This window comes from Musca domestica, unplaced genomic scaffold (assembly GCF_030504385.1).
Source record: "Musca domestica strain aabys unplaced genomic scaffold, Musca_domestica.polishedcontigs.V.1.1 1, whole genome shotgun sequence".
Classification (NCBI taxonomy): Eukaryota; Metazoa; Arthropoda; class Insecta; order Diptera; family Muscidae; genus Musca; species Musca domestica.
Genome location: NW_026712114.1, coordinates 38874880 through 38888166, shown reverse-complemented (window position 1 = coordinate 38888166; position 13287 = coordinate 38874880). Strand labels below are relative to the sequence as shown.

Here is a 13287-nt window from a genome sequence, read left to right as displayed (position 1 = left end):
AATTAACATGGACAGACGGACGGACGGTATGCTATCCGTCAGAAAACAATCGAACTATTCCCTAAAATAATATATTGCGAATGATTATAAATACAGAGATTAACAATCAATATATCCCTCCCATTCTTAATTAGAGTAAAAAATAAAATCCATTTAATGTTATATTATTTTTTCTCATTCCAGTTTCTGTCTTCAGTCATGCTCAAGGATTACAAAAAAGCTTTAAAATATTGCAAGCTAAGTAAGTACCTTTCACCAAAAATGTCAAGACAAAATGGAAGCGCATAAAATTCCATTATTTATATTCAAGACAAATAGAAATATGAGAAACTTTCTAATTAAAAAATATTTTATCCTTTTTTATTATTTTTCTGAACATAATAAATGAATTCTCTACTACTTCTGTATCTGCTTCTTTCTACCTTGTCATCGTTACAGTTTTGCAGTACGAGCCACACAATTCGACAGCAAAGGAATTCTATCCATTGATATTGGACAAATTACGTGGTATGTGTGTACTTCGTAAAAAAGCGGGGTTATCAAATAGGGATGTACGAATGTGTATCGAATCAAATTAGTAAGAATTATTGCCCATTGTAATTGGGGTATAACACATTCGACAAGCATAGAATTATTTTTGACAATTTGGTGCAAAAGTCAAATTTTTCACAAAACTAATTTCCAAATACGAGGCGCTAAACTACAAATAATCCACAAAAATCAGTAAATGTTCTTAGAATGTAAACGATTTTCTCTAAGGAGCCATTCACATCCATAATTTCTTTGGCAAGAAAGTTATTGAATTAAACCGGTTTTTTTTTTTTTTTTTTTTTTTTCGAGAAAATTTGGCTTTTTGTCTATTTTCGCACTTCATACTTTTGCAGCAGAGTTAGAGAGATATGAGAAGGTTTGAAATAAAATTTCACTAACATTAATTATGTAAATAAATAAAATTTTGCGGAATATTTAGATATGCAAAGCTTGAACAAAATTGCTAACAAATTTCACGATATCTGAGTGTTGCTTTAACTAATTTCGACGGAGGTACCAGAGGTGTTCTCACCACAACTAAGTTTGATAAAAACATTAGTATTATTAAAAACATTAATATTATATTACCCTCAGCCAATGTTCGACTATTTAAAAATATTTTGACTTCTGTTATGAATATTCAAACTCTTGACTCTCTACGGAGTGGGAATGGCCCAATATTGTCCATTTCGTATCGGAGTTAAATAAATATGATATAAATATTTGGATGTTCCATATTTGGACTGTCTTGGTTACCTCCTTCACTTTATATGAAATATGTGATAATACAGATAAAAATATTGTTATGGCGAAAATTATAAGAAAATCGAAAATTTATATCCAATTCATGGGATATCACAAATTCCATATTCATCTCAGGTTTCTGGTTGAGAGACATATATTTGGATATAGCAAGTTGTAAAGAATCGCTGAGTTGTTTCGCAATATGGCATATAAATGTATTGAAAATTGTGACCCTTTTGTCGGTGAGGTACCAGAAGGGGTACTTTAAAACAGATCTTGTTTTAGCAAAAATGTTTGTATGTGTAAAATTTAAAGAGATGCTTATTTCGTCTTCTTTGTTTTTCAAAATCTTGAACCCTATGTGGGGCAAGCCGCAAAATAAACGGTCCGATCTGTGCAATCTTTACAACAGATCTTATATTGATGGAAATATTGAGATGTGATAAGTCTAAATGGAATATGATGCCAATTTCGCGTTTTATGAGCTTAATGGATATTCCAAATTTCAACCTTTTGTGGAGGAAGTACCAGAAGGAGTGGACCGATATATTCCGTCTTAACGCCAGATCTTGGGTTCATAAAAATATTAGGATGTGGGGAAATTGAAGACAATCGGACACCTACATCACATTTTATAAGAGTGGTAATTATTCAAAATTTTGACCCTTTGTGAGGTAGTTACTTGATAGAGTAGACCGATATTGTCCATTTTCGCACCAAGCACTGACGCAAATATTAGGATTTGCAAAGTTAGAGCAAAGTTGGATTATTGTTTCCCTTTCTGTACACATTTTTTTACAATTTTGACCGGTTGTTGGGGAGCTACCAGAAGGAGTGAACCGATATATTTCATCTTCACACCAGACCTTGGTTCAATATAAATATTGGGATTTGTGAAATTTGAAAACAATCGGACTCCAACATCAAATTTTATAAGTTGTAATTACTCAAAATGTTGACCCTTTGTGGGGAAGGTACTTGATGAAGTGGACCGATATTGCCCATTTTTTCACCTGACATAGCACTGACGCAAATATTAGGATTTGCAAAGTTGGAGCAAAATCAGATTATAGTTTCTTTTTCTGTGCAGAAAATACATATTTTTGAAAATTTCCATCTTTTGTTATGGAGGTGGAGGTATTTGATGGATTAGATCGATATCGCCCATTTTCGCACCTGACCTGGCACTGACGCAAATATAAGAATTTGCAAAGTTTGAGTAAAATCAGATTATCATTTCTCTTTCTGTGTAAAAAAATACTTTTGAAAATTTCGACCTTTTGTGGGGTAGGTACCAGAAGGAGTGGACCGATATATTTCATCCTAACGCCAGACCTTGGGTTGATAATATTATTGGGATGTGTGAAATTTGAAGACATCACATTTTATAAGAGTTGTAATTATTCAAATTTTTGAATCGCTACATCGACTCCAAATGCTCTGAAACTGATTTGTTCCAAAGAGACCTAGGATCTTAAACCGTTATTTCGACTAGACACGTTTCGACCGTATCAAATGATATATACCCTCTCTAGCCATATGGCTGAGGATATAAAAATATTACCATGTGCATCAAAATCATATCGGGATTATTATTTATTGATATTTTTAGCTTCTGACGGAGATATTGGAAAGAGAGAGCCAGTAATACCGATCTTCGAACTCAATACGATGCATCAAGTGTGGACCAAATCGTATGCCAATTTCGAGAATTATCGTTCGCACCAGGCAGACTGACGTACATCTCCAGAACAGCAACAAAAAATATCCTGAAGCAGATTTTATCCAAAGAGATATGGGGTTCGAAATAGTCTAAATAATAAAAAGGACGTTTTACAACCATTCTTCTTTGATAACCCCATCAAGTATAGAGATACAAAAGATACCCTAATGAATTGAACGCCTTGAAATTTGTTTTGATTTTGTTTTTTGTTTATGCTTCTCTTTCTATTAAATAACAACATCAACAACAAACCAAAAAAGGTGCCACCTCTAGTGACAGTGACGAAAACTACAATAAATCATCTTCCTCACCGGAATTAATACTGGAAGCCCCATCATCAGATCCTTCGGCGGGAGAAAGTGATGAACAGGAAGCTTTGGCTGGTGAGGAAAAGCTACATCGTCAGCATATACGGCGACCGCATTTGCCAGACTTAGGTATAGCTGAGGGCATTTTAGATCCCAATTCAAATGTGAGCAGCAACAGCAATAGCATTGAAGACGACGATGATGTGGACGAGGAGGAGGAAGAGGGTGCAGGTGGTGTTCTAAGCAGTGGCTCGGTAGGCGTTAGTCTAAGTGATTCCGTAGATGCTGATGACGACGAGGATGATGGAGAAGATGCTGACGACGACGATGATGATGACCGTGACGATGATGACGATGACATCATGAGCAGCAGTGGCGATGATTTGCCCGTTGATGAACATCAGGTCATTGTGGGCGATGTCCTGGACATAGATAACTCAGGTAATGCATGTGGCGGCGAAGGTGCTGATGGTGTAGCTTTAAATGGTTCAAATTCATCACGAAATTCTTCGAGTGGTGGTAAAATTAGTAGCCGCAGTGACAATACGACACACTCGTATTCGAGTTTATTGCTGGAGGAAGAAGATGATATAGTGCCTGCAAATCTACACTTTCCCAAGGATTTTAACACACCTGATTTGGATGTTAGCAATGGTGAGTAGTAATGCCGCCTGTGGCACACAATTTGTTACAGGGGTTACCAAGAGTTCCACTTGACATTTGCAAGAAAATTGTAAATTCAATTTTGTAAACATGGCAAGCGTTAGAACAAGCATTTTATAACACACACATACATAAGTTAACAAATTGTGTATGGTGACATGTGCTAAAATATTCATTGAGTTACAGGAAAAGTTGAAAATAACAAAATTACATTTTAGAGAATTTGGGGAATAAAATTCAGTACAAAGGAAATCTGTACAGGGTGAGATAAAAAAAAACTGCAACAAGGTTAAAAGCCATAATTTTATATACATTTTTTTTAATTTTAATGAATGAAATCAAAAAATTTCGGAAATAACATCAAATTTTACAATATGTTTAGATTTGTTTGAATTGGCCACCTTTGGGACGAATTATGGCCTGCAAACGGCCAATTAAACTGCCCGAATATTGCTCTGTGGTATTTTGCCCCATTTCCGGCGAAGCGCTTTCTTGAGGTGAACGACACTTTGGTATTTTTTAGTTCCAACCTTGCTTTCCAAAATACTCCAGACACAATAGCCCATCGGATTGGTATCCGGAGATTTGGTGGCTATTGTGCGCTGGAAATGAAGCGAGGAACCTGATTTTGTAACCATTCTTTGGTTGCACGTGCTGAGTGCGATGGTGCTTGAGTCCTGTTGGAACGGCCAAGGTCTGCGGCCAAAATGTTTGCGCGCCCAAGGCTTTAATACATCCTCCAGAATATTTTCGCGATAATATTCGGCATTTATTTTGATCGATTAATACGAGAGGAGAGCGACCATCGGCTGTTATGGCACCCATCACCATAGCCGGCGCTTGAGTTCTGGTGGCCAACCATTTTCAGCTGACCTCTTTGACAATTAAACACAATCATTTCGTTTGTTTACAAACTGCTGGACAACGTATGTTTTCTCATTGGAGAATACCAAATTCGGCAGTTCACCACTTTCGGCCAAACGAAGCAACTCTTTAGCTCTTTTGAGTCTATTTTCTTTCTGTTGCGGTGTAATTTCTTGCATTTTTTGGAATTTCAATGGCTTTAGCCCGAGCTCATTTTTCCATATTTGCCGAATGGAATATTGCGATATGTTCAGCTTACGAGCCATTTTTCTTCCACTGCGACGCGGGTTTCAATCCAGTCGCTTCTTTACTTTTCGAACCATTTCTGCTGATGTTGCTGTTTTCTTCCGTCCACTTCCTTGACGTCAGGCTACGCTACCAGTATCTCGGTAACGAGCCATGGTACGAGACACAGAAGATTTATTCATATTTAAATAATGGAGTGCTCTAATGATAGCCACTTGTGGTTTTCCAGCCAAATATAAAGAAATCATACTATCACGCTTGAATTCCATCACGAATAACTTTTTTTCTAGAAAATTCTCACAAAAATGCTTTTGTTTGCTTTTAAACAATATAATGAGCTGTCACTGGAATAATTTTAAGACCTGTCGGATGAGTGGCTTAGAAATGACAGTAGTCTGAAGTTGGTTGCATTTGGACTCAGCACTATCGCAATGGTTGCAAAATTAGGTTCCTCGCTTCATTTCCAGCGCACACCAAAATCTCCGGATACCAATCCGTTGGTCTATTGTACCTGGAGCATTTTGGAAAGCAAGGTTGGCACTAAAAAATACCAAAGTGTCGATCGCCCCAAGCAAGCGCTTCGCCGGGAATGGACCGAAATACCGCAGAGCAACATTCGGGCAGCGTGTGACGGTTTCCTTGGCCGTTTGAAGGCTATAATTCGTGGCAAAGGTGACCAATTCGAACAAATCTAAACTTATTCTAAAATTTGATGCTATTTCCGACATTTTTTGCTTTCAGTAAATAAAATTAAAAAAAAAAAGGAAAAATATGGCTTTTGACTTTATTGTAGTTTTTTTGTTATCTCACCCTGTATGATTTTTCCTATGTCCGTTTGTTTAAATATATTTTGTCTTGGGTTATGATAATATTCAAAATGTCGCCCGTTCATGGGGGAGATACTTAAGAAGTGGACCAATATAGTCCATTTCTCACCTTACCAGGTTCAGACTATGTTGACTACTTTATCGCTTTATATGAAATATGTGTATCATAGATGGTCCGTCAGACAGTTTTTCAGGTTTTCAACTGTCAAAAAGTTGTATACGTCGAAAATGTCATAAACCTGTATACCTTAAAAAAGTATAAAGCTTCATAAACATCTCGAAATATTGTAAAATTCCACCAACTTTCAAGTTGGTTGATCAAATTTTAGGTCGGATTATTGAACCTTGGTGATCATAATAACGACAGTTTCCTTGTGTATATTTTCCAAATTTTTCTGAGTTACCCCAGAAAATATGAAATGAAAAATATCTTATCAAAATATCTTAAATACCAATAATTTGCTTTTTTCACTAGTCAGACTTTAAAACTAATACCAAGCCTTATTAAAATTATAAATGTTTGTTTATGTATTTTTAGGTAATAAAATTCCCTCAACATCCTGCAGTGATTCGGAATCGCCAACAGAACCGCTGACACAAAGATTAGCAGCCATTTTACGCTCAAAGTGTGGTGTTTCAAATACTAATGGTTAGAAATACTCCCAACACCCCCTGAATGGCATATATGTTAAAAAAAAATATTAAGTGTAAATGAAATATATAATATATATACAAAATATGTCTATAATCCAAAAATTGTATAAACACACACTCACACACAGTAACACAGCATTCAACAATATTTTTGGCTAACCTATTATTATTATTATTGAAATACTTTTATCAATTTAATTTTTCTCTTTCTTTCAGTAATAATAAAATTTAATACAAACTAAATTGTTATCATATTCCAATCATTGTGGAATATAATAATATATATATTTTTGTTACAATAACAACATTTTGCACACACATACACATAACAAGAAAATTATAAATGTTTATGTGTATTGATATTAATCAACTTATACTCAATATTAACTTTATTATATACTAACTTACTTAATATCTCAATTTTTGTCGACTTATTTAATTTAGAACAATATTTTACGGTACTTATATATGAAAACACATGTATACTTAATTCAACGTATTTATAGTCTATCTAATATCGGATGTACAGCTGCTGGTCGTCAACATAACGAGTAATGTTCTCATAGTTTTAGTTTTTGTGTGTCTTAGTGTTGTTAACAAATATTTCATGAAGATGTAAATTGGGCATCATATTTTTTGAAAATATTTTGTTTTTTGAAACATATTCTAATAACAAAAATGATATTCCAGTTTTTTTTAGACTAGCATGTTGACCAGTTAAATTATTATTATATTTTTTTTTTATTTAGAGAGCTTATACACGGCCTATATATGTAGAAGCCGATTCAGATATTTGCTTTAATAATATACACATATTTATATAAATATATTTAGATATTAGGTTCTGCCTTGTCTACCTTAATATTTATTTAGTTTATTTAGCTAATGACAATGGATAAAGAAGAAATTCTTCAATATTGTATGGATTTAATACATGGTATAATAATTACAGGTAGCAGCAAACCCCAGCTGATTAGCCTATATAGTAATACTAATGTCAAATTTCGATATGACGTTTTGTGATTTAATTCAATTTCAGGATATACAATAGGCATACACTTTTTTATATAAAATTTCATTGCAGTTCAAATTTAAATATTTTTTTACCTAATAAGAGAAAAAATGCTGTCATACTTTGCAAAACACCAACAGCGATGGTGCGGAAACTTTTTTTTCGCGGTAAAGGAACAGCTAACAGTTATACATTCAAAAGAATGATATGAAAGCATTAAAATTAAATATTTTCTGCATTTTAAATTAAAAAATTCGCATTTAAAAAAAAGATAAATTTTCTAAAATTAAAATAATTTATGGGAAAATAAAAACATTTTTGGACATAGGGTAAGTGTGCCTAAGTTCGGCATGTCCCAGTAGTCGGCACTTTTTATTTTTAAGCCCAAATAAATGAAACTTTTACAACTAAATGTATTTTGTTTGCTTCAAATATATTGTCAGCTATCTTTGTGTAGAATTTCGCTAATAAAAGATGAATTATTCTAATAAAAATTAAATTTTTGTCTGTGAAGGTCCTCAACAATCCATATTCTTAAGAAAAGTACAGTAAAGACGTCGAATCAGTTTAACTAAACAAAACTATTATATTTTAATGAATTAATTTATTATTATTATTAATTATTCTTACAAAAAAAATTGGTATGCCGACTGTTGGAACATGCCATACCGACAATTGGCAAGTGGTGCCGACTACTGGCAAAAAAGCATTGTTTTAATAAAACTAAAAATTTATGAAATTTAATAAAAAGTTTTTAAAAATTTATTTGTTATTGCAAAAACTATACAAAATTTCGAATCTGAATAAATTTACTTTGTAATAATTGAAAAGCTCCACTCAGAATGGTGAGCGATTAAAAACGCGAAAATCCTAAAAGTGCCGACTACTGGTACACCTACCCTATAACTCTGAAACTTGTATTACCTACAAAAACAAATTTGTATGTGTTTGTTATTACGTTAGTTGTACAACAACAATTGCTGTTATCTTTATTATTCCATGGATCTAATACAACATTTTGTTGTTCCTCCCAAAATAAGAGAGCTTTAGTTTAGATTGCATAATTTTTAATTTTTTTTTAAATTTTATTGAATGAAAGCAAAAAATATCGGAAATAGCATCAAATTTTAGAATAAGTTTAGATCTGTTCCAATTGGCAACCTTTGGCACGAATTATGGCCTTCCAACGGCCAATGAAACAATCACACGCTGTCCGAATGTTGTTCTGCGGTATTTCGGCCCATTTCCGGCGAAGCACTTGCTTGAGGTGATCGACACATTGGTATTTTTTAGTGCCAACCTGGCTTTCCAAAATACTCCAGACACAATAGTCCAACGGATTGGTATCTGGAGATTTTGGTGGCCATTCTGCGCTGCAAACGAAGAGAGAAACCTCACGATAATATTCGGCATTTATTCTGATGCCACGGTCGATTAATATGAGCGGAGAGCAACCATCGGCACCATCTCATGGCCGGCGCTTGAGTTCTGGTGGCCAACCGAAGTTGCACATTTTCAGCTGACCTCTTTGGCAAGTAAACACTACCATTTTGTTTGTTTACAAACTGCTGGACAACGAATGTTTTCTCATCGGAGAAAACCAAATTCGGCGGTTCATCACTTTCGATTAAGCGAAGGAACTTTTTAGCTCTTTTGAGTCTATTTTCTTTCTGTTACGGTGTAAGTTCTTGCACTTTTTGGAATTTCAATGGCTTTACACCGAGCTCATTTTTCAATATTTGGCGAATGGAATGTTGTGATATGTTCAGCTCACAAGCCATTTTTCGGACACTTTACTCCTCGAATCATTTCTGCTGATGTTGTTGTTTTCTTCCGTCCACTTCCTTGACGTCGGGCTACCATACCAGTATCACGGTAACGAGCGATAGTACGAGACACAAAAGAATAATTCACATTTAAATGCTGGAATGCTCTAACGATAGCAACTTATGGTTTTCCAGCCAAATATAAAGAAATCACACTATCACGCTTGAATTCCATCACGAATAACTTTTTTTCTGGAAAATTCTCACCAAAAAGCGATTGTGAACAATATATGGAGCTGTCACTTGAATAATTTTAACATCTGTCGGTAGCTCAGAAATGATTGCAGTCTGAAGTTGGTTGCAGTTTTTTCATCTCACCCTGTACACAGCTCGTATATATGTGTGTGTATTGTTTTGAATTAAAAATTAAATATTTAAAAATTATTTCAAATTTAGATGCAACAAAACTACATATTTTCCACTTTAACGGGCAACAAAATGTATTATTTTGGAATGAAACGACATTGTCCCTATGCCTGGGATTCAATTTTGTAGAGAAACCATAATATAGTAATTTTGTGAAAAAAGTAAAATAAAAAAACCAATTGTTGCATGTCCTTATTGACCTAGACCTAGGAACATATTTTAATGTTGTATTATAAGGATATTTGAGCCTTATCTAGGGGTAACGATCGATTTTGAAGGCCCTGGCCATATTTGCCAACGAAAGTGGCTGCAGTTTGAAATTATAATATGTACAACATGGAATGGCCCCTATACAACGCTGTCCCCCGAAGACCCATTTTTTGACGTTACTGGTAGAAAACTGTCCTTGGAAATGTATTCCAATATCAATTTTCACTTTAAAAAATTTTGAACTTAATTCCATTGATGAAGAAATGTCTATTTAATATATATCCAAAAATATATTGTATATTTCCCGCATCCATTGTCAAAAAGTAATACATTAAAGTAAATTATTTGCATTATACAATATATTTATGCATATTTTAGCCAAAGACTACATATGTATTTATATTAAAGTAAAAAATCTATATATCACTCATGTAAAGGAACTTTTTAACTATTAGAAAAACATATCGTACAAACCTACAAAACAAAGACAAAAACCAATAACACTTTAAAAACAAAACTCAACATGAAAAAAAATATTAAACATTTTTTGTACAGTTTTATTTGTGCAAAATAAGTATTGGCATATTTTTTGAAAACCTTACCATGTCCCATTAACTTTTTTTGTAAACAAAAAAAATCCAGGACTATAAAATCTAGAATTAAATAAAAAACAACAATTTCCCAATATTACAGAAATTCCTTCCCTCCCAGAAAAAAAAAAAAATTAAAAATGTAAATGAATCGATCTAGACAAAACAATTTTTGAGTGTCTAGTATAAACACTGAAAAAACGCACTGACTTTATTTAAATGATATTACAGAAATTCGATTCCTAGAATAGCCTGGATATTCTCAGAAAGTAAAAGAAAAAACGAAACATTTAGATATAGATAGTACTCAATAAAGTACGCAATACATAAAATGTATGTAAAAATTATTAACTGCTAAACTCAAACAATATATACACGAAGAAAACAAAAGAAAATGTACCCAAAACTTATAAATGGTCCAAAACAATAATACTTTGAGAAAACTAAAAACAAAACTCTAACATGAATTAAATGTACATATTTTTCGTAAAAGAAAATTAAGAACTAATAATAAAAAGTGTACTCAAACCACATATAAAACCAAATTATATATGTAACAAAATAATCATATATAATGGCAGCATATACTACAAAACAATACGGAGACACAATAAAGCAAAATAAATAGAAAATACAAATTTATATTCTTGAAAAGTAAAATCTACATACAAACATATATAACAACTTCAATAGAAAACTATATACACACACGGTCCCATTATTAACAGAAAATCCCCAAAACCCAAAAAATTAATAAATACCTAAAAACATATATTCAAATATTTAATAAAACAGAACAATAATCATATTAAAAAAAAAAAACAGAAAACAAAAATAAACTGAATGATTTAATGAAACGATAACAACAACCACAGCAGCAGCAACATGAACAAAGAGTTTTATATAGAAAATAGAAAGACTTAAATGTTAGTGAATAAGTTAATGTTTTTTGTTAACACCAATAACAACAGCAAACATCTACAAAATTGTACTGGCAAATCAAATAAATCTCATTTCAACATAAACCGAAAAATCTCAAAGGAAAAATCCAAATTAAAATACATATATTTTCTGTCTCAAAAATCGAAAATATCCGATAAGAATCGAATTGAAATATCTGTTTTGGTATATCATCAGATTTTTGGAAATTAATTGAACAACATCATGATGTAAATCGATAAGAAAGAAATTCAAAAATAAAAACACACATCTAAAGAAAGCTGGAATCTTGGTTGTATTTCATTTTTTATGAAAGGTTAACGCAAGGTGAGTTATTAAATAAGTAAAAAAGCGATAAATTTGACCAGGCCGAACCTTGAATACCCTCCACAATTTGGAACGAATTTGGCAATTTTCAAAAAATTAAAAACCGTTAAAATTACTACGACGGCAAATTGAAAAAAATCAATGATAATGTAACTAAAATCGCCAAAATACCTGATATAGGGAGGTCCCATTATATTGGGGCCGTACCAAAACGTGGACCTGCACAGACAATTTTCTGTCATAGGCTGTAGTATCCATTACGAATTTCAAATACCAAATTTGAAACAATTTCGGTGAAGAAATTCGCCAAAATCATCAAAATACCGTATATCGGGAGGTACCGTTATATGAGGGCTTTGCAAAGACGTGGACCTATATAGGACCTATATTATAGGCTGTAGTATCCGTTATGAACTTTAAATACCAAATTTGAAGCAATTCTGGTGAATAATGTCGCTAATGAATATGGCGGCTATACCAAATATACCGATATATTTCATTTTTAATACCAACCATCCTACACATACTACTAATTGTTCTGTCAAATTTTGAAGCTCTACGTCAAATAATGTGGACTGTATCGTGACAGACAGACGGACATCGTTAAATCACCTTAGAATTTCATGCTGATCATATGGATGTTACAAACGGAATGACCAAGTTAACATACCCTCCTTTTTAAGATAGAACCGTTATATGGGGGCTCTACGAAGACGTGGATCTGCACAGACAATATTCTGTCTTAGACTGTAGTATTCTTTATGAACTTCAAATACCAAATTTGAAACAATTCCGGTGAGGAAATTCGCTAAAATCATCAAAATACCGAATATCGGGAGGTACAGTTATATGGGGGCTATACCAAAACGTGGACCTACATGGCCCATTTTCAATACCAAAAGTCCTGCTGACATAACATATATTTGAGCAAAATTTTATCAATCTACTTCAATTCGTTCGGAAGCTAGAGTGATTTCCACAGACGGACAGACGGATAGAATTTTATGCTGATCAAGAATATATAAAGTATATATGGGGTCTAAAATGTGTATTTCGAGGTGTTACAAACGGAATGACAAACTTAATATACCCTCCATACCATGGTGGAGGGTATAAAAAGTTATTCGTGATGGAATTCAAGCGTGATAATGTTATTTCTTTAAATTTGGCTGGTAAAACACAAGTGGCTATCGTTAGAGCACTCCAGCGTTTAAATGTGAATAAATCTTTTGTGTCTTGTACCATATCTCATTTCCGTGATACTGGTAGCGTAGGCTGACGTCAAGGAAGTGGACGGAAGCAAACAGCAACATCAGCAGATGTGGTTCGAAAAGTAAAGAAGCGACTTGATCAAAACCTGAACATATCGTAATATTCCATTCGGCAAATATTGAAAAATGAACTCGGCAAAAATCATCAAAATACCGAATATCGGGAGGTACCGTTATATGGGGGCT

General features: G+C 33.4%; 1 protein-coding gene across 1 annotated transcript in view; it reads left to right on the top strand.

The window, feature by feature from the left end:
* LOC131802408 (nuclear transcription factor Y subunit alpha-like) overlaps positions 1-11790 on the top strand; it is a 78703-nt gene extending 66913 nt beyond the window's left edge. The window contains exons 4-7 of the mRNA XM_059122599.1: positions 184-241; positions 439-507; positions 3259-3960; positions 6445-11790. Of these exons, the coding sequence (XP_058978582.1) occupies positions 184-241; positions 439-507; positions 3259-3960; positions 6445-6560 (945 nt within the window). The 3' untranslated portion in view covers positions 6561-11790. The remainder of the gene's footprint in view (positions 1-183; positions 242-438; positions 508-3258; positions 3961-6444) is intronic.
* Positions 11791-13287: the final 1497 nt, after the last annotated feature.